The 23,738-nt window shown below is 35.2% G+C and overlaps 1 protein-coding gene across 1 annotated transcript in view; it reads right to left on the bottom strand.

Moving 5' to 3' along the window:
- ADAMTS19 (ADAM metallopeptidase with thrombospondin type 1 motif 19) overlaps positions 1–23,738 on the bottom strand; it is a 245,515-nt gene that overhangs the window by 103,281 nt on the left and 118,496 nt on the right. Inside the window, exons 10-11 of the mRNA XM_077768867.1 lie at positions 2,346–2,486; positions 753–903 (exon numbers count right to left, since the gene is read on the bottom strand). Of these exons, the coding sequence (XP_077624993.1) occupies positions 753–903; positions 2,346–2,486 (292 nt within the window). The remainder of the gene's footprint in view (positions 1–752; positions 904–2,345; positions 2,487–23,738) is intronic.

Genomic DNA, 23,738 nt, shown 5'->3' with positions numbered 1-23,738 from the left:
AACTAATGGTTTATTCCTGCAATACAAAGTGTGTGTGTGCACGCGTGTATGTTGGCAAGAGATGTGAAGGGATGAGCAGCTAAGGGGTGGGCAGCAGAAAAAAAAAAAAAGAAAAGAAAGAAAGGAAAGGAAGAAGAGCTAAAATTCTTCTATCAGTTAGGAAGGTCATTTTGCTTAGTCTTTTAGACTTCCTATTTTCTAGACTGGTACAAGCGGCCTGTCTGAGTAATAAATACATAGACAAGGCTTATCATATATATTTACCCCTTTCCTTCAGTTTAACTATTTAAAAATCTACTCTGGTTTTTGTTCTAGAATATATTTTTAACATTTTATTTTCAGGGTTAGAAGATACAACTCTTCCTCCATAATTACATGTTCATATACCCTTTTCCTTACGGGTTCACCCAGTTACCTACCACGTATGAAAGTAAAAGATTTAAAAGAGAAGCACTGAACTGGCACAATATAAATCCTTCCTTGATTTCAGTGCCATATTTGAAGTTGAAATTCTGGGGTCATTTCTTCCTGACTCAGATTAAATGCCCACACCGTATTTCTATCACTTCCAAGGTGCCAGCAGGAAAAAATGAAGTAACCTTTTCTTAGAAAATCCTTCTTTCCAAGATTGGGATGCTCTCCAAAGAGCTGCATGCTCTAAAATGAAGTCATCTTCCCCACCTCCAAGCAATAGTTCTCAATAATGAAGGTGAATATACACGTGAAAAACTGCACCTGGACACAACCCTTACCTGCATCTCTTGACAAAAGGAAGCCAATGGCCCAAAGAGAATCTGACATTGCTCGTCAGCAGTGTAGGTCATCCCTGGCAACTTGGAGGGAACCATCACGGAATTGACGCTCTGGGGGTTTGTCTGTAGCAAGCAGCTACTGGCCTTTGACCTGGCAATATGCAGATAGGTGTGACATTTTGAATTTAGTGTAAAAAAAAAATAGCAACAGGAAACATTTTTAGGATGTTAAAAATATGTTCTTACTTTTATTTATAAATTCTTCTACTGAATACTCAAAGAAATCACTCCATTTGTGAGACTTGTTTATGTGCAACGACATAAGGTAATCCTAATAATAATATTGAAGATGATGAGTTATTTGGTTTATAAAGGTCTTTCATATGGACTGACTCACCTAGTCTACGTAACACTGTGAGATGGTTCTGACTTTGCATATTTGTGAGATTAAGGAGCTCAGACTCAGAGAGTAACTTGCCTGAAGGCAATGTGTCAAGGTAAGAAATGAATTATATTCGGGGACTCAAAGAATATATGGAAGGTACTGTCAAGTGAGTAAGTGCAGATATTTTTGTACTTGACATTGTAATACAACTTCCATTTATGAGGTGACATTTAATTTTACCAGGGTTCTCATTCTTGAGAAGGCAGCCACACAAAATCATACATGTTCCTTAGGAATTATTGAAGGGCGACTGCTACAGAGAGGTGATGTGTTCAAATATTACAGATTCTGTGTACTTGTCTCTACACTATCATGACAAAGATCACAGAATGTACTACACATATTTCACACCAGAGTTATGATAATGTAATAAACAGTATATTTTGATAGATTTTAATATTCACTTAAGAGAAAAAATAGGCTTGCCAATTTAAATAGTATGGAAAAAGGAGTAAAACTTATCTGTATCGTGAATTTAACTAGCTCAATGTTCCTATATTTCTTAGTGAGACTTTTGGATACTTTAAGCATCTCTCACTAACTAACTGCTTTGTGTATCGCATAGTGTTTCTGCTTTTCCTTTATCTACCAAAGAGATAAGTAAAGAAGGAGGGATTTAAAATGCAAAGTCAAACAATAATAATATTTTTCACTTCTTTTTCCAAGCAGACAGAAACCGTCCCTGCTGCTGAAGGTGGGAAAGAAGAGCAAGAGAACACTATTATAACGGTGAAAATGATGTATTCATGAAAAAAATCCAGAGCTCAGAAGTATCATAATGGAAGGGTGGAACTTTTGTTAAAGAGGTTCTTTGTGATAACAGATGTGCTGTGTGAAGAGCAATGAGAATATTTCCACTGGGAAATTTTGAAGAGGTAATGAAACACTGTGAGAGATAATTTTCCAACCTTACAAATCATCTTGCTCATTCTTTTATTAGAAAATGTGGAAACTAAGAAGCAGATGGGTTAAATAATATGTTCCAATTCACACTCCCTGAGTCAGTGGAAGGGGCCGGCATTCGTACTGAGTGCCTCGATCCCTAATGGGGCGTCCTTTCCACTCTACTGTGCCACCCTTCTTGGTCGGCAGAGGAAGCAGGCACACGTAAACATTGACAACGAAGCAACAGTAAATGACCTCAGTACCTTAGAAATCTTTCCAAATCTTCCTTGCTACAGCGGGACCATGAAACATCACCAAGATTTTGTCCTTTAATCCATTCACCAGACATGATATGAAGACCATCAGCACATGATGGGTGGTCATTGTCATGATTAATGCCCATGCTGATTCAGAATATAATTAAAATAAAAAATTACATTAGGTAAATATATCTTAATGTTTCAAAAAGGCAGTTAAATAACAGATAAATACTGGTATAAATAAATAATAGGAGATAAAATAATTTTAAAAATCAAAATAAAATTAGATTTCAGATTGATTTTTTTTTAATTTTGTTATCTAGATTAAAGGTAAATATTTTTATTGAGGGAAATGCATTTCCCAATGAATCTAGTAAATAACATGTTTAGTCACCTATATCCAAACGGTCAACAGAGAACTTTTTCAGAATAGTATGCATGAAACACATAGCAGTAGAATGTTTCTATTGAACCACATCAAATTCTTGCTCTTGCCTGGAAATCCTTTATTCATACCTTTTAACATATCTGAAACCACATTAAAACTATTATTTTCCCCATCTGCTTCATTAGACTTTCTTCCATTCATCATATAACACAAGCTGTCCCTGAGAAACCTTCACATTCCTGGCCATCTTTACTTCTCCTAGTGAATCTTGAATCTATTGCTTCAAGTTGAAACTCTGAAAAATCTGACTTACCTCCAAATGGATGTTCTAGAAGAATATTAAATTCAATATGTCTAGTCACTGCCCTCATTATTTTCTCTTTCAAACCTTTATTTACTCCTGGATTCTCTCTTTCATGTATTCTCTAGCCACTCAGTCTGCCAAATCAAGAATCTTCAGGTCTTTTATCTCTTCTCTCAGATTGCCACCCAGGCTATTTTATTTTACTAAGTGTCAGACAGTGAGTCGTGCCAGTGCTACTTCCTAAATATCTGTCTCAACTCTCACTTCCTTTCAATTCCTTTGTTACTATTAAAAAGGGTTATTAAGTATTTAGTCTCGACAATTATGTCATTACCTGGTTCGTGCCTCTAATCTTTACCAACATTCTCCTCCTACTCTGCCCCAGGGAAGTTCGTTTAAAATACAGTCGGCCTCCCCATAACCTATATGGTACTTTTCAGCTCTTCAACATAGTACAAAGTCTCTTTATCTTCTTCTAAGTCCTTTACAGCATTTTCTTTTCAGCGAATGATTTCTAGTTTCCCCAACAGTATGTCGTTTCTTACTCTTTCACAATTAACTGTTAATTTAGAATTTTTTGTGTGTCATACACCATACCAAGGGGTTATAAGCCTGCATTAAATCATTCTACGAGGCAGGGACTAGTATAACACGAATTTTGCTGATGAGAATGACCTTTCCCAAGGTTATACAGTGAGAAGGTGGAAAGTGGGGACGTCTGAACTGAAGAGGCTGGCTCTGGATTCATGTGGCTGACCATTACATACTTGGCATCTAAGAATTCCATTCTCTCTCCTGGCCTGTCCAAAGTGCTTACCCTTCAATGTCTTTGCCTGGATAAATTCTACTTAATCTTCAAGGTTACTGTCGATGACCTTCTTGAGGTTTTCTTTCCTTCTCACCTATGTGTATCTATGTACTACCACAGGATTCTGTGAACCACAATGCTGTAGCATTGGAAACATTGCATTATACGTTTTTACTTCTGGCTAACGCTGCAACTTCTTGAGGGTAGGAAATGGCCCATCTCTCTGAACTCCTGGCATACTGGAATCATTTTCTAGAAACCATATGTAAATGTTAAATCAGGTCACCATGGAGAATCACTTATATTTCAGGAACACTTTCATATAATATCCACCAAATTTTCATAGTGAAGGTTTATACTGAAGAAATTGAAGAGTAGAAATTTGTTTTTCTCCAGGCTGAGTCTGAAATGATGGCAGGACAGTCAAGCGTTCCCTTTTCTTATTGTGTATGTAGATAATAAAATAGTCTTTCATAATAAAAATAGGGAGTAATAAGAATATCTCTATTATATATATAAATACTATAAAAAGAATTATTATAGAAGCTGCTAAGGGAAATCACAACTAGACTATGTTTTCTCAAATCAAAATAAAATTTTTCAAGACAAACTACCTTTTCATTGAGATATACTAAAAGTTTGAGTTAAAATTGTCGTATTTAATGTTTTTGAAAGAAGAAAATGATATGGGTGGAGTAATTAATTTATGAGTTAAGAAAACTAAATTACGAATTCACTGTTTGCTAACTTTGAAGACTAATAAAACTGAAAATACTTTATTGAATACCATTTTCCACATTTCAGTGTGAGAAAAATTCAGCTCCATGTTGAACCATACTTTTCTTTCTCATTCTAATTAACGCCTTTAAATAGGTTCTGTATCAACACATATTAATAGGATGACTGACAGAGAAGAGGAAGATAAGTGTTTTCATACTTTGATGATAAAGAGGAAAAGTGAGAGCCGAGGTGGAGTAGTTATAGACCACTCTAGTTGCTGGGAGGTAGGGTGAAAGATGTTGAAGTTGAAAGAGATTTGAAATCTGTGTCTTTCTCCCCCTAATTCAGAGGACTAGATGAAAGTAAGTAATAATAAAGAAATAAATGTGCCTCAGTTTCCTCATTTATTAAATATACTTTCCTAACTGATGGTTAAGAAAATCACATGAGGATGATGTCAAATGCCGGACCCAGTGTATAGAATATAGTAGGAACCCATAATTATTCTTTTCCTTGGGGCAACACATCTGAGATATCTTATTCTTCTAACTTGTCAAAAGGCACAGAGATAAAAATATCATTAAATGCAATATGTTGTCTTTGAGAACTTTGGTAAAAGATGTTGACTTTAAGGAAAACTAAGTAAAGAATAACAGTAAGAATTTACTTTGCTTGGAGGCTAACTAACTAAAATAAGAAAATGCAGGTAAGGCAGAATCTCACTAATTGATTAAAACGCCTTAATGCATTTCTAACCGTATGGCCCTGATGCAACCCTTCCTTGCCAGGGTCACCACCACCAGGGATGGATTCTGCTGCTGCACACGTTGCCGGGTGACCCTGTTTTATCAACTGCCACTTGCCATGTGCAACATGCTCCACTCTTCCATGTGTGGTGGCACCGTCTTTCAAACCAATGCTATTTTTCCTGAAAGGCAACTGGTCTTTTTCAGAAACAATAAAACTTCTTAAATAATGTGTCCATTTGAGAGAAGGAGAGGTTTTGCTTCCAAGAGTTAGCAATTTGGACGTCTTCCCAGTGTTGTAATGTGATTTTCCAAATTGGGAAGATTATAACCTCTCATCCAGATGATTCTTTTGGGATCCTGATTCTCACGTAAGAAACTAGCTATAGCCATGGAGAGATCTAGTGATTCAAGCATTGTTTACCATTAGTTAAATTTTCCTAAAGCTATTTAACTTGTAACAGAAAAGATTATCACTAAAGAAAAAAGTTGGGAGAGGGCTTTTTTTTTTTTTTTTTAATCACATATCTGGAACAATCAGGGAATTCTGCTTAGTTGCAATTTTACAGATTTGAAAGAAAACAAATAATTGGGAACCTTTATCTGTACCAGTCACTGTATTAATCATTTCCAATGATGATATCACTTAATCCTCACAATAGCCCCATAAAGTATCTGTTAATATGACTTCTATTCTGTAGATGTGGGAGGTGCTGAGGTTAACGGGGGAGATGGGACTTAGACCCAGGCTCTCTGACGGTCAGAGAGATCTCCAAACAACCAAACTATAGTGCTTCTCTTTCTGAATCAGGACTCTCCATTTATGCCTATAATCTTTTTTGTTTTCTGAGTAATTTTAAACTTCTCCTGTCTGTTAGCAGAAATGCACCTCTAGGGGGCGCCTGGGTGGCTCAGTCGGTTAAGCGTCAGACTTTGGCTCAGGTCATGATCTCACGGTTTGTGAGTTCTAGCCCTGTATCGGGCTGTGTGCTGATAGCTCAGAGCCTGGAGCCTTCTTCAGATGCTGCTTCTCCCTCTCGATCTACTCTTTCCCTACTCGCGCTCTGTCTCGCTCTCAAAAAGAAATAAACATTAAAAAAAAACAAAAAAACAAATGCACCTCTAGGTATATAGTTCTAAAACCAAGTCAAGTGCATTGTATGGAGAACATTCTTGAAGTAAGACATGAGCAACACCTCTCCTTACACCCTGCAACTGAGCTACATTTTAATAATCTCAGTTTAAATTCATTTTGACAAAGAGCCTTGGGCAAATAAACTCTCCACTAACATCGTACATGGTTGTCAAGTCAACTGAAAAAATATTTTTATCTTATAAAACTTCTCAACTTGTTTAAAAGTCACTGCCAGGAAGTTTTGTGATATCCTGCGGAAGGCTGGAGAAACATTTGGATTTTGAAGATGGTCCCTTTTGATGTTTAAAGAGTTAGAGAAGAGAAAATGTATGAATTCAGTCACATTTTTTGCATAATTTGGAAGGGCTCAGATTTGTAAACAGTAATTCATTAGAAGAATAAATTTTTTGTGCTCAATATATTAAATATTTCATCATGATGTATTATTTCCCACTAGAATTCCTATATTATATAGAAAATTTTATTTGAAAAAAGAAACTGTCATAATGTCTAATGGAAGTATATTTCCACAAATAACAATTTTCTACAATTCTGTGGCTACATCTGATTTGGTGTAACTTCCCTGCTGTGTGCTCACGGGAAAAAAAGTACAAAGTATTTTTATTACTTTTTACATTTTGAAGAATTTTTAATTATTTAACTTTCAGTTGTCACCAAACAATGAAGTAGGTACTTCTTTTGGAAGTCCAAAGGCCATGTAAAGCCAGTCAGCAACAATGTCTAAAATGTTTTTAAAAGTAGAAGTACAAAGAGAGAGATTCCTTTTGACTCTGCATACATTAGGTGACAGTTTCATCTAGCAACTGAACAAATCTTGGGAACGCACTATTTGCTGCAAGCTGTACTGAGCTGGGGTCATAAAAATGAGCAAGATTCAGTTGCTAGCCTCAAGGAGTTTATTATCTCCTGGGGTTAGGACACACCATCCTTGCCTTAGGAAGCTAACACGTGCCTGGACCCTGTTAGCTCTGTATTCCTTAAAGATCTCCCACCCACCTCTTCCTTTCCAAAACCAGTTATACTAACGAAAACCAGCGCTGATCCTCTTGACTTCTGGACTCTTGTCATGTCTCCCCGACTGACCCTGTGCCCCTTACCTCTTTGCTTTGTTAAACCATGCTTTAATGACTGTATTTTGTTATGAATACATTAATACAAAAACCTAGTTTCCTAGGCAAAATATTTTAATATTCCTTGGCAACCAGTGACACTGAAAATGTGAATAATGAACTATGTGCATCAGAAACCTAGGGATGTTGGGGCACCTGGGTGGCTCAGTCGGCTGGGCATCCGACTTCGGCTAAAGTTCACGAACTCATAGTTCACGGGTTCAAGCCCCGCATCGGGCTCTGTGCTGAAAGCTCAGAACCTGGAGCCTGTTTAAGGTTCTGTGTCTCCCTCTCTCTCTGCTCCTTCCCCGCTCATATTCTGTCTCTCTCTGTCTCAAAAGTAAATAAAACATTAAAAACTTTTAAAAAGAAACCTAGGGATGCCAATATTGGGTTAGTTAAAATGCAGAATATTCTATCCTTCCCCAACTGATTGAATGAGACTATTTACAAATAAGGCCTAAGAAACTTTAAGTCGTCTTCTAGATGATTCTTATTCAAAACTCTAAGAACCGTTGACCTATATGACAAAAACCCAAGCCTTTTATCTTATTTTTCAACTAACTAATTAAGTTTCAACTAACAGAAACTAAAAAAATTCTGTACACTTACTTCAATCTAAGTTTCACTGGAACAGCTAATTCCAGCCTATTATTTTGCTTAATTCCTTCCTATCAGAATGTTTTCCCCAGATTCTCTATATCTACAAATGCAACCCAAATTTTAAGATCATCTCCCTGTATAAAGGACTCTTCAATAAATTCTAGCATTATTTCCCGTAGTTCTTAACTTCTGTGGCTTTCAAATATACGGCATGTACACATATCAGAACTACCTTCTATTTTCGGTAAATTTTAAGTAACATATACAATCTATCATCATCTAGAATTTAAGTGTGTGAAGGACATATTTTCTTTTTAATTCTTTGATATATTTAGTTAAATACCTTCTTAAATAAATGTCTACAGATCTAGCCACTGATGCAGAATCAGAGAAGCAACTAAAGATTCTGCAAATCTGACAGCAAGCTGAAACTAGTATGACCTCCTACTGATTTAGAGAAATTGTATGCCTGCAAAGTGTGTAGGTGATCTGCTCGAGAAAGGTCACTTGCCTGACTCTGGACCACACATTTGCCAAGACACATTAGAGAAAAACAAACCGAAAGCCAATTCTTGTAAGACCATTCATTAGCTGATTTTTTTCCCCCTCTTCCACCTACTCACTCTGACATTCAAACCTACATTTGGAGAGAATCTGGATGTGTGGGAATGCTGCCACATCTCTACTGGCTCAAGTCCCATTATGATTATTAACTTGGACAAACTACCTATTACCCTAACTGGTATCATTGCCTAAATAAAGTATGAAATACACAAGCTGTGTTAGTGGTCTATAAGGGTCTCCATAATACGTTCACTTCCTGCCAATCCAGTAAGAATTCTAAAGGATATGAAATCACTCCTTGAATGAACAGAGAGATGTATGGCCTGTGGAAGCTGAAAATCTCCTTTTCACACTAGAGCATTCATAAAAATAAATATACCACTACTGATTATTGTTATTATTATTCATTCACTCCGTATTTTGTGTCAACCACTGTGGCATACAATTAAAGCACGAACAATCTAACAACGAACCCTGAAAGGAAAACTCATCCAAATTGTAGGGATGAAGAAAATTGGTAGAGACACATTGACTTGCCTACAGTTTATTCAGTGAGTAGCTGGCACGACAAGAATTCAAGCTCAAGTCTCCTGTAATAAGTTTTCCCTATCACCTGCCCCCTGAGTAGGTTCTAACCTTAACCAAGGCACGTGTGCCACAGGAAGATACTTGTGACTTTGGCTGTAGGGAATCCTAGAGGGTAAAATGTGGTCAAAGAGTACAATGTTGTTACATGTGGCCCTTACCAATTTTAGTGGGTCAAGGAGCATTAATTACAGAATAATTAAGTTTGAACATTTTAAGGAGCAATGGATTTCTAGAGGTAAGGATGTATTTGTTTTTGGTCTCTTACAGCAATCTGTTATTACTTCCTGTTTCCCAGCCCAACAGTCTCTTAGGTTATGATGTAATGCCTGTATCTTCATTTCTCATTTACTTTTTACTGTTTGCCTACTGTCCCTTTAGCATAGATCCACTTTCTTATAGTAGACATCGTGATGCACATCAAGGTAGAATAAAAAGAAAACATCTTATTCCCTTCTAAAAGGCACTCTTCTGGCAAACTGAGAGAGATTAGCCAAATTGCTGTTTGACAGGAAGCCTCCTGGGGCATATGCTGGCTTCGTACTGAATTCGCAGATTTTTAGATTAAATAATCCCATCACTAGACTGCCGGATTTGGCCTCTGCAAGACTGTGACTTCAGGACTTGTATGAAAATAGCTGGAGAGGCCTGCAACCAGACTTCAGGGCAGACTCATCATAACTGATGCATAACCAATCTATTTCCACACAGTTTATTTTATATAGAAATACAAAATATCAGGTACCAGAAAATATTTTGCAATATTTGTATTTAGATAGTTATAAAACTACTTTTTTATTTTTATTTTTTACTCAGTGAAGGTAACTGCATTCCTTGACCCAAACCAATCCCTCTTTTCTACTTCTTGAAGTCAGCTATCCTCTATTCTAAATCTCAAGATGACTGACCAAGAGATTAGTATTTATACAACAAATGCTTACTCATTCAAACAAATATTCGAGTGCCTGTAATGTACAAGGCACTCAATTTTGTGCTGTGGGAGAAAAAACTGCATTAGACAGTAATCCTATTTTCATAGAGACTGCTGCTCAGTAGCATATGTGCATAGGGGGTATAAATATCTGTACAAATCAGTATATAGTAGAAAGTAAGTGATATTTACAAAAAAACCAGAGCAAGGGAATTAAAATAATATATATCCAGCCAGACTTTCAGGTTTAATTTTGGAAAAGTCATAGCATTTGTCTTGACCATTAATGGATATATAAAATTGGAAGATCTATAAATCAGTGGGGCTGGGAGTTGAAATAAGAAAAAAAAAAACATTTGGGGCGCCTGCGTGGCTCAGTCGGTTAAGTGTCTGATTTCAGTTCAGGTCATGATCTCACGGTTTGTGGGTTCGAGCCCCGCGTCAGGCTCTGTGCTGACAGCTAGCTCAGAGCTTGGAGCCTGCTTCTGATTCTGTGTCTCCCTCTCTCTCTGACCCTCCCCTGCTCATGCTGTCTCTCTCTCTCTCAGAAATAAATAAAAAAAAAAACATTTAAAAAATTAAAAAAAAAAAGAAAAAACATTATATAAAGACAAAGTTTGAAAATTATGGATCATTTGCATTCATGAAATGGAGAAGGGGACTATGACGTGAGAAAGGTAGATGGGGACCACTGTAAAAGTCATGACTCTAAGGCTAAGTTCACTCATCAGGTCGGAAAGGACAATAAAGATTTCTGAACTAATGTGTGAGACACAGCAGAAAGATAAAGTGCTAAGGCAAAATACCAGGGAAGCAGGTGTTGCAATGGTCCAAGTCTGGGAAGAATGGACAGATGAAAACCGAGTAAAATGTGACAACTGCTTATGAGAGGACTTAAGGGAGAAAGGGTTGAAGATGATTCAGATGTCTAAAATGAAGAAGTGACAGCGGCACTGAGGCCAGTAACAGAAACGCAGATGTCTGAAGGAGCGAGTTTATAACCTGGGCCTACCTCTGGTTCTATTCCAGGCACGACTTCCAGCAGAGTATGTAAGCAAAGGTCATTGACTTCAAAGGCTTGTTAGTTCACAAGACATCAGCATTCTTGGTACTCTGGCAATACTTACAACTTTAGCAGGTGCCCCACATATTTATTGCCTTAAAGGAGCTAACTTTGCATATTTATTGCCTTATTAGCCTCTCAGTTCTGAAGAACTGAATTGCCAACTTAGTGGAAAAGCCATGGCTCCACGCCAAAGTTGAGTAATATATATTAGCCTTTTCCCCTGGTTCAACAAGTGAAACAAAAACCAAACCACATAAGCATTTTCTGGCCATATCAAAAAATGTTCTATGTTTTTATAATGACATGATTTATAATTTCCCTTAACGTATGTCATTTTATCCACTGGACATCTCTATAAGGAAGGCAATCTAATTACCATATGAAAGTCTTAATCAGTAAATAAACTATTAATGTTTAATGCACTTTCTTTCAACTTATAAATATACAGAACTCTGCTAGAGCGTTCTAATTTTCTGGATACTGTTACAAGTATAAGTTATCATAAATTTGCTAAAATCCAAACTACAAAACTGTGACATATATCAATTTCAAGACAAAGAACTTTGTCCACAACTTTACGCCCACTGTATTATTTCAAGAATACCTTAAAAGGGCATTTTTTTCATATTCAAGTCTTTATGATTATTTTTATTGGCTGCATATTTCTTAGGTAATGGGCCTAAGTTTAGCTATACAGAAAAAGGTGTGATGTGCAACCATTCTAGTAAGCAAAGAAACATGAATACAAATTAAGTTATAATTTAAAACGTGTTATGCTCAAAGTTGGCAAAGGAGCTGAAACTCTATTCACTAGGAGTCCTCTAAATTTGGAAAACGATCGCCACATGGCCTCCAAAAATAGTGCACCACTTTATACTCCTCTCAAAAATGTGTAAGAATATCTGTCTCCCCCACACATTCCAACACTTTACACATACACTGTTATCAAAATATCATCTAACTTCTATTTATTGAGCACATATGAAGGGTGTTAGACAATGTTAAATACAATGTTGAATAACAAAAGCAACAAAAAAGAACAAACAGAACAAAACGTGTTCTTGTCCCCAGGAACCACACTGTAATTAGACACGCAAAGATCACATGATGATACGCATGATATAAACCTACACTTGTGAAAAAAATAGGAATGAACAATACAGAGAGCATAAAAGAACGTACGTTAAGGGATTTAACCCATCCACATAGTACTCTTCTGAAGAAATGATCTGAGAGATTTTCATAAGCGATAAAAGGGAAGAAGGCAGGAAGAATTTTCCTGCCAAGGGAAGGGAATGGTACTTACAGTGGGAATAAATATGGACTCATCTGTATAAATTTATGTAATCTGATGGATGAAAGGAGAATTGCTTTGTGGTCTGAACTGTCATTCTATGAATAATGAAAAGTTTTTGTTCTTGTTTTTAAATAAAAGCCATGGACAGACCTCCATGAGCTGTGTGGTACCATTTTATTTAACTGGTTCTTCACCATTTTGTATATTGATTTGTAAGAGCTCTTTTCCAATTAGGGAACATATTGCTTTGCCAGATATTTTGCAAATACTTTCACGGATTGTGATTTGTCTTCTGACTCCTGTACTTTTTCCTTTGCAATGATATTTATTTTGACTCATTAATTTTGTGTGACTTTTCCTCAAGTACTTCTAGATTTCATATCTAGAATTAGAGACATTCCCTATTACAAGACGGAAAAAGAAAAAAAGCCAACCAAAAAAACGTCAATGTCCACAATCATTTTGGTATATTCTGATGTCAAATATAAGGTACAGAATCAGATTCCTGTTATTTGTGTTACTGGATGATTCATTTCTTTCCACTGACTGTAGGTCTATATTCTATTATATGGCACATTTGTAAATCTTTTCCTAATTTTAGGTTTACTTTTTTTTACTCTGTTCCATTGACTTACTCCCTTATTCAAGCACCAGCACGAACTGCCTTATCTGTTATGAAATGTATTAATATCTGATAGAATTCACTCTTTCCTCTCTCCTCGTTATTTTTAACAAGTATCTTAGATTGATTTTTCCACATGGAACTTAGAAGCAGTACATCTAATTAACAACAACAACAAAGGAAAGCAAATTCTATTCGCATTTTTGAGCCAGTCACATTAAATTTATATATAGAGAACTGTCATTTTATAATATTGACTGTTCCTATCCCAAGCCAGAAAATGTATTTCCATTTATATAAACCACTTTTAGGACTCTGTGTGGATATAAATTTTCTTTTTATAAGTCTTGTACACTCCATTGTAAGTATTTTCTTAGGTCTTTTATCTTTTATCTTTTTATCTTTTGCTATCTTCAATAGAAATGGATATTTTTCTTTCTTCATACTGACCAAGTGGCTGCTGTTTATGTACTGAATACCAAAAATTGTTATATAATTTTGTAACCCTCCCCCCAAATTCTCTTATTGTTCTAATGGAGTTTTTTTTTTAGGTGGTCTTGAGTTTTCCAACTATACAAATAATGTTCATTTTGTCATTCCTTTCCAGTTTTATTTTCATTTTAATATTTTCATGAAAACAAATATGTAAAATATATATATTTATACATACTACATACATTTGTGTGTGTCTACATGTGTCATGTAGTCTAATACAACTTAATAGTGATGGTGAAGTAAAACCATCACACAAATTAAAAAAATCTTTTTTTAATGTGTGTTTATCTGAGAGAGACAGAAAGCATGCAAACACACCCATACACACACCACACACACACACACGTTGGGGAGGGACAGAGAGAGAGAGACAGAGACAGAGAATCCCAAACAGGCTACACGCCCAGGGTAGAGCCTGATGTAGGGCTCGATCTCACAACTGTTAGATCATGACCTGAGCTGAAATCAGGAGTCATATGCTTAACTGACTGAGCCACCCAGGAGTTCCAGAAATAAAAAAATCTTAACAATCAGATCAGTTCTAAGATCTGTGTCAGACATCTCTATTAGGTCTTATGTTTCTGCCTTCAAAAGAAGGCACAAAGTATGTGCTGTTTTAGAAATCATTTCAACTCTAAAGTCCTAAAGATAGTCTCATATATTTTCTCTTAAAAGTCTTGCCTATGATATATCAATCTTTATTTTATGCAGAATTGATTTTTAGAGATAATCTGAAGGTATTCAATTTCATTTTCATACATGTGGTAAGCCAAGTGCATCATCACATTTTTCTGAAAAGTCAGCTTTCTCTATTGATCTGCCAACACCTTGCTCAGACATCAGGTTTTCATCTAAGCATGGACCTGTTTATGACTCTGGATTTTGTTCTATCAGACCATATTTGTCCATATTTGCATATATGTCTAAGTGGCTTAAGTATTCTGGTTTCAGAAATGGTCTTGATTTCTGTTAGGGAGATTCCTACATTATTCTCCCTCTCATCATCCTCTATTTTGCCTCTATCTTCATCTCCTCCTTCTCCAAGAAAGTTTTGGCTACTTTGACTATTTGTACTTATATATAAACTTCGAAAATATTTGCCAACCTCCATATGGAAGCTGTGGTGGTCCATTTGTTGAAATTTCTATGAATCTGTAAATAGTTTACCACAGAATTGACATCTGAAAAGAAAAAAATTATCCACAAATGTGGTATATTTTCATTGACACAGGTTTAATTCAATAAATTTTAATAAGGGTTTATAATTTCCTATCTTTTGTTGGATTCATGCCTAAATGCTTTGTGTTTGCAATTGCTACAGTAAATAGTATCATCTTTTTAAATGACATTTTGTATTTTTGTGTTGACAACTGTTTTTTGTATGTTTATCATATATTTAATAATCTCACTAAATTCAAGGATTAATTCCATACTTTACTTCTACATAACATCCTATTTTTATATAGGGAATCACATCATTTGCAAATTAAAATAGCTATATCTTTTTTCCCTTCCCATCTCTACAGCTCTTACTTATTTTTCTGCCATGTTTCACTTGTTTGTGTCTCCAGCACATATGCAGAAGCAGATGTGGTGAGATTCTTGTGATTTTCTTATTTTGTAGAAATGTTTCTAATACGTCACCATTAAGAATGATGTTTCCCATTAATTTTGGTAAATATATATCAGCAAGCTTTGTCTTATTTTATTTATTGTGCATCTACTATGATATTATAGTTTCTACCTTTAAGCTATTAACATGGACATTAAGATTCTTAAATGATACATTACCTTTCCTATCCTGATATAAAGCCAACTTTATTCTCTTGTATTAGCTTTGTCTGTTTATATAGTGCTGCTTTATCTTGAAAATGGTTTTTGGGGCATGTGGGTGGCTCTGTCAGCAAAGCAGCCGAAGCTTACTCCTGATTTAGGCTCAGGTCATGATCTCAAGGTTTGTGGGTTCAACCCCCACATTGCATTCCATGCTGACAGGGCAAAGCCTGCTTGGGATTCTCTCTCTCTCTGTCTCTCTCAAAATAAATAAATAAATAAAAAGAAATTTTTTTTCATCATTCTCAGATAAGAAAGGACTATAATTTCCTTCCTTATAAACTGTCTCTTACTGATTTTTATAATACATTAATACTAGCACAAATAATGAGTTGCAGGGTGTTCCTTTATTTTCTAGAAAAATTAGATTAAAGTTATTAGCATTATTTATTCATTGAACCTTTTTCTGCGTCTGAACTTCTGTTTTCCTTGAGATGATTCTAATGTGCTGATACAATTTCTTTTAAATGGTTATAGAGCTTTATGTGTTTCTATTATATTTTCTTAGAATTTTCCCATTTCTTCTGTTAATTTTTTATCATGACAGCATTCAATGTTTTTTTTTTAGTATCTTTTTAATACCTTCACTATCTGTTATACTGACTTTGCTGATTTCTAATACTGTTGAATTACGGTTTTTTTCCTTAATCACTTTTATATTTGTCAATTTTATTGGTATTTTCAGAGATCTAATTTTCACTTTGTTATCCACTTCCATTGCATTTTATTAGTTTCTACTCTTTGTGGTATCTTTCTTCCAGTATCTTTTGCTTTGCTGTTATTTTTCTAACCTCTTAAAATGAAAATTTAGGTCATTACTTTCATTGTTTAATTTTTATATATGTGTTTAAAGTTACTCATTTCCCTCTAATTGCTGCTTTATCTGCAATGCTACAAACTTGCAGAACAGTATATTTGTTATTATTTAAGCCTGAAAGTATTCCAGTTTTCCTAATGATCTCTTTTTCTAAACGATGTGTCTTTCCAAAGTATGCTTATAAACTTCTATGTGTATTTCTTAAGTTTCTTTTTGTTATTGGTTGTTTAACTTAATTGTATTGGGATAATAAAAATTCATTGTAATTTAATTTTAGGAAATTTGTTTAGACTTAAAGAATAAAATATGGTCATTCTTCAGAAATATCTGTGTTTTGAAAGAGCAGATAGACTTCATTACTTGGCTGCAGGTTTTATGTCTGCCCCGTAGATCAATATTTCTAGTTCAAATCTTTTCCATAGAGATCTTTCTATTTGGTTGACCCATCAGTTACAGAGAGCAGTGTTAAAAACCTCCTACTAGGATTGTGGTTATTTATCTGTTTTGTTGATGTTTCTATTTATGCTCTGAAGCTTTGTAATTCGAATAGGTTAGATTCTGATAGATTTTTTTCTTCATTCCATGACCTGAAGCAAACTACTTTCTCTCGGCCAGCTTGAAATACACATTGCCTTATAAGGGACTGTGAAGCTTCGACTTCCACTCACCAGAGTGCATTCAACCCTCAGCAACTCCATCCAGTACCAAGATTTAGCACCCAGTGAATGAGAAATTCCAGTTCTTTTATGTGGAAAGATGCCTTCTGCCTCTAGCATGTGGAAGTTTCTCCTGGCTCTTTATCTTGGCTACTTATATATTTTAAAAGATCTTCTTTTGGGATTTTTAAGCATTTGAAATGGGGATGAGAGACTTCTGCGTCTTTTCAACTTCCTTTCAATACAAATCTTAATGTGAATCCTAACGTGAATTTTTAATGTGAAAAGAAATGCCAATATATTACTTAGTTATAACAATGAGGGTCCTTAAAAAGAATATTATTTTTAATTTCCGTGAGACAATTAGTACATTTGCATATTCAGCTCTTCTACAGAGCATAGGAGGTTATATAGACTTCACTTTTAGAAATAACAAATTTATCTTCATTTAATAAATACATTTTTGAGTACATACTATATGCCAAGTATGAAAGTGCTGTTGTTCTAGTGCTGAGAATACAATAGTGAACTAAGGGGTTAAGTATTCACTGTACACATACAAATAGCTAGATAGATAACAGACAAACAGATATATTGTTGGAATTAGAAAAGTTTTATGACAAAAATTAAAGCAGGCAGAGGGGTATAGGCTGGGGCTGTGGTTATGGCTATACTTTTAAGAAATATTAACAGAAAGGCCTCACTGAGAAGGTGATGCTTGAACAGATATCTAAAGAAGAAAGAAAGAAGAAAGGCAAAGGCTTTGAAGTAGGTGTTTTCAGTAATAGAAAAGAGGCTGATATATCTGGAGCCATGTTAGTAAGGAGAGGAACAGTACGCTGAAACAGAAGAAGGCTAGATCTGGTAGGGCCTACCTGGCCAGTATAAGGGCTGGGGATTTTACCAACAATATAGGAAGTTACTGGAAGAGTCTGTGCAAAAAAGTTGGAGAATTTGCTTTGCTGTGAAGGAGGCTTCCTGGCTTTGAGTTGAAACAGGTTGTCAGTGACAACAGTTGATAAAGTAAGATCATTTAGGAGGTGACTAATAATTCACATGAGAGATGACGGTGGTTTGGTCCAGAGGGGCAAGAGCAGAATTGGTGAGATGTAAACAGAATGTGGATATGTTATGGAGGCAGAGTCAAGAGCTAATGGATTGACTGTGGAGAGTGAGAAATGGAGAGAGTTCAAGGATAATTTTGTTGTATTTCTATCAACTAGAAAGATAGAGCTTCCAATTATTGTGACAGGAAGACCTGACCCCACTTAATTAGGTGGGGTGTGGGAAGTCATTTCTGTACGTGTATAATGGAATAAAGGCTCACTCCATGTGGCCTTGGGTATATTTACCAATAGACAACATTATTTTTATAAAACTTTACCTGATACCTTGTTAAAAGTTTCAGACAATATTTAAAAACATTCTACACAATTTGTGCAGCCAGCATCTTTTCTCTACCAAATCTTGATTGACATTCTTTGCATAAGAATATTTTACTAAGAAAATTACTATATTAAAGCATTCGCTTATTTAATACATATATATTGAATGCCTGATATGCCCCAAACACTATAAAATGCATTAGGAATCCCACGATAATAAAAAATTGGCATGGTTCATAACCTCTCGGAGCTTACAGCCTGTGAAGAGATGAATGAATGAACATTTATAAAGAGACAGTGCCATTCAGTATTTAATGCAGAGACTGACCTACACAGAACACATGCTGTAGGAAATGGTTATTGATATACCCTATGAATTATGATCCGGATGAGAGAATTACTTGAAGATGTGAAATGGGAGTATTCTAGGCAGAGGGAGTGGCATGTGCCAAAGTATGTCCATGTGAAGGAGCATAACATATTAGAAACCCTGTAAAACTCTAATAGGGTTGCAGTGCTAACAATAAAAAGGAACATAGTATGAAATATGCCTGAAGAGATAAGGTAGGAACAGATTATACGGAGCTAGCCCGGAAGCAGTATGAGTAAAGGTAAGGTAATTAGAAGTATTCTTCAGCAACTGGGGCTTAGTACAGTAATTTACAACAATTCTGGATTCAGGTAGCTTTGACTCTGAACATCCATTCAGACACTTAATTAGCTGTGTGAGCTTTGGCAATCATTCTCTGTAAAATAAATCTAATATGATTGCCTTCCTTCTTCAGGTGAGAGCAGAAGTCTTTGGTCTTAATGTCCTAAATCGAGGTAGTTTTGCTGTCCAAGAAATCTCCTTAGCAAGGTTAGGAAAAAACTCACAGGATATGTTACTAACAATTACCTCTAAAACTATTATTTCTCTGATAATTTATATATTTTACAATTTCTAAGGCCTGGGGATAAATTTTAATAAAAGCTTACCCACTATAAAAGGTTACCTTACTTCAGGTTGGAAGCAGTGAATTATTTGTGGCCATAAATAAAAAAGGATGTGATATGTATATGTGGTATATATTTCTATTTTTTGTTATACAAATTATACTTGCATTGTATATGACATATATTTATAATTTTGTTATAATGTATACATATATATTATATTTAACAATACAACCTAGAGTACCACTAAATATTTGTATCAAAAATGTTATTATTGGCAGTAGATCACATCATAGAAGTTATGGCTAAAAGTATTTCATAAATATATGAGAACACAGATAGACAATTCAATTGCAGACCACCTTTCAGGCTAAAAATAAAAATACTGGGCTCTCTACCAACTCAAACATGACTTCCATGCAGCAGTAACTTAGAGTAGGCATTGCGTGGCAGGGTCACTCAGAGTGTTCCCTGGCTGCACTGGGGAACTCCTCTTTACAGATCTGTACCTAGATAAGTAGCTGGCACTACAGCATAAATTGGCTATAGCACTAAGCACACAGTTGGGTTCAACTGTTTTTTTTTTCTTTGCTTTGCTTTTTTCATTTCAAGACTTTTTCAATGAAGCAAGCAACGTGCTATATTCTGGCATAGCTCTTTATACCATCAGAGACCACATTTTGAACAGCAAGATAATTTATTGAGCAGTTAATGAACAATCAAATTTAATGGAGAGAACTTAACTACATACACTAAAATAAAGTCTAGGTGGCCTTCTAAAGTTTAATGGTAAAAAACAGTCAGGCAAAAGAGAGAAGTGAAAAAAGAGAGAAGAAATATATAAAACAAGTAGACAAAAATGTGTTTTTTAAAAAATTTTAGAATGAGGGGTCATTTCTAACTGTAAAAGGCTATAGAAGAAATAATTTAAAAAATAACATTTGACTACTAAGAACATTTGCAGTTCAAAACATTAAAAAACATGATTAAATTAACTAAGAGAATTAGAGAAATCTCAACAGCATATGCGAAGAAAAAAGAATACTCTTAATATCAAAAGAACTCCTGAATGATTAAGCTCTATTAGCTTCAGTTTCCTCATCTGTAAAAAAAAAAAAGACAATAATCACAAAATACAGCTCCAGATTTTTATGAAATTGGATTATAGAGGAATACAGAGTATTTAATGCAATGCCTACTAATATAATAAGACATTTTTTTTAAGAAAGCCTTTAGCAATCTAATATAAGTCTTATATCTTAAGGCTTAAAAATCCTGTGTTATTGTGCAGTACAAAGTTAGTGCTACAAGTTTGGGTGGTCCAAAACCCACACATAGAAAAGACATGTCTGGTCCTTGCCCAGTTCCTAGGAGGGAACCTATAAGCATCTCGCATATCCAACTATCCTCCCTCCCTTCCTTTTTATTTTTATTTTAGAGAGAAGGAGAGACAGCAAGGTGGGGGACAGGGGCAGAGGGAGGGAGGGTGGGAGGGAGGGAAGGGGAGAGAGAGAGAGAGAGAGAGAGAGAGAGAAAGAAAGAATCTTTCTCTTGAAATCACGAGTCAAATGGTCAACTGACTGAGCCTTCCAAGTGCCACTGTAATATCTCTTCTGATACAAATATCTTGGTTTACCTGGGGACTCTTGGACAAGCCAGGCAGCTTATACTAACAATATGATTTGGGAGTAGGACACGGCTAGCTAGACTTCTGGAAGGGATGGAGACTAAAGGTCTGCTTCATAAGTGGTCGGCTGTGCCTCCATGACCATAATGATGGACACCAAGTAAAAACCCTGGACACCAAGGCGCAGATTAGTTTTCTGGGTTGGGCAGGACTTTGTGTGCGTTTTCGCACATTACTGTTTAGAGAATTAACACACAGTGAGTTCTGCACAACTCACCTGGGAGAAGGTAGCTTACCGCCTGTGCCATGTGTTCCTACACTCGGCCCCATATGCCTGTGCCTCTGCCGATTTTAATCCATGACCGTTTAGTGTAATAAATTATCATTATGAGTAAAATAGCTTTACTGGGTTTTCCGAGTCCTTCTAACAAATCATTGAATCTAAGGGTGGTCTTGGGGACATGCCCCAAACACAGCAATCTAACTACGATTTATATAACAGTAATAAAGCCTGGCTTGAATTAAAGTAAAATGTCTTACTTTAATAAATTGTTGTCTATAAAATATAGTATATATGTGTATACATATGCACTCAACAAACTGTCGAATTTATAAACAATGTCTTAAGGTATTTTTATTTATAAAAATAAAGCTTTAGCCTTTATGACAGTAAATTGATGAAGATCCCATTTGTATTTCATCAATATAAATACAGTTAATACCAATAAAAACATTCTAGGGTTGGCATTTTTGTTTATAAGAAAAAAATCACATGACTGACCTATTGTTAGAAAGGAAAATAATTGTGAAAAGGAATCATAAAACATTGGTATAAACAATTTATTTCCTCTTTCTTGCTATGGACACTAATCTATACTTTTGTATATAAGTACATACAAGATTTTTTTAATTGGCAGTTTCCCAAAGGAAAAATTGATACATTTTTACACTTAAGATTCATTCCTTTGAAATAGTAAAAGAGGATTTTTGTTCTCTTCAATTATCAAATTCTCACCCTTACCTGGTGCTGCTTATCGGTTTTTCTAGCCATACATGGAGTTCCTCTGGGAAGTTCTAGAAGCCAAATTCAGGTAAAAAGCATAGACACACTCATCCCAAATCAGTTTAGGAACTTTTCATGTGTCATTATAAAGGTATTCTTTAACTGACAAGTTTAAATGGAATCACTCTGCCATTCTGAAATTATACGATCCATTTGATGCCTAAGAAAATATCTTGGAAAAAATTATAACCCTCCCCCCACCCCACACACACACCAAAAAAAGAAAGAAATTCAAAAAGAAGAAAGAAGAATTTAACAGTTTCTTAACTGTCAACTTAAATAGTTGACTTAATTGTATCCCTAACGTAAAGAGCTCTGTTGATTGGTGTGTATGGATGCATCGGATCCAGAGACATAATTATCTAACATTTGTGAAAACTTTGCTTATTCAAGAGGCTATGTGTATATGAATTTTTTTCTTTCCTCTTCCTACATTTCCCTTTCATTATGTTTTATATCTTACAGTGGATGATGATGATATAATTTATATAGAAGACCTCTCTCCTGTTTGTTTGTATGTCCTTTGTTAAAGACACCACTATTCTCATGTTAGTGTATCTATCCCACTTTATAGCATAAAGAAAACTGGGCCGCCTGGGTGGCTCAGTTGGTTAAGCTGACTTTAGTTCAGGTCATGATCTCCGAGTTGGTGAGTTCGAGCCCCCATTGGACTCTGTGCTGAAAGCTTGGAGCCTGAAGCCTGCTTTGGATTCTGTGTCTCCCTCTCTCTCTGCCCGTCCCCTGCTGCCACTTTGTGTGTGTCTCTTTCTCTCAAAATAATAAACATTTTAAAAAATTGAAAAAGAAGAAGAAAAATATTAGCCCCTACTTTTTTTGAGACAAATACTGCTTACAAGTAAGGAGGATTTTTAGTAACTAAGTAGTTCAAAATGTATCATATGTCGTGGTCTTACTTCATCAAGGATTACCCATACCTTTGGCACATCTCTATTGATTTTGGGTACAGCTCTATAAAAGGTAAATAAAATAATATTTTACTACCATTTTAGCCATTCCAACCTGAGTTCCTGGTCATAAACCAATGTTTCTACTACATAAAGCTCAAGTGCCGTTTCCTTAAACTATATCACTTAGTTTTTTAACTAGAAATTCTTGACCAAGACTTTGGGTGTTAATAAAGTAACTTGCATGGTGGTTGGTTCTTTGAATTTGTTTTTCCTACATTTTAGAAGGCATCAGAGATTAAAGAAATGCATTTTACATATCTTAAAGTAAAGTAAGATTGCTTCTTAAAGTGAACTTCCCATTACTCAGATTATTTGTCTGCTTCATAAAAATATACTCAGATTACTTATATTATTCAGAAACTTGCATTTAACTTCTAAAAATTATAATTATGATGAATTTGTAACTTACTGTCTTTTTCTTGCCCCTAAACATTATTTTCAGCATTTTTCATTCAAATAATGCACATGGTTTTCCTTAGTATGATTACACTGGAATATCTTTCAATTAAGAAAATTATATTGGAATTAAGAGTCTAAATCCTATCATTTCTGGAGTAGAACAGTGAATGAAGTTATTGTATTACATCCTTCCTCTAAAGGATGATCTTAAAGTGTTATTTATCTGTTTTGTTTCTTTTTTTGAAAAACAAACGTGTTATTTATCTGTTTTGCTTCTTGTTTGAAAAACAAACATATTGTATTCTAGAGCACTCCACT

This window comes from Crocuta crocuta, unplaced genomic scaffold (assembly GCF_008692635.1).
Source record: "Crocuta crocuta isolate KB4526 unplaced genomic scaffold, BGI_CrCroc_1.0 scaffold64, whole genome shotgun sequence".
Lineage (NCBI taxonomy): Eukaryota > Metazoa > Chordata > Mammalia > Carnivora > Hyaenidae > Crocuta > Crocuta crocuta.
The sequence above is the reverse complement of the archived record's forward strand: the minus strand, read 5'-3'. Positions and strand labels throughout refer to the sequence as shown.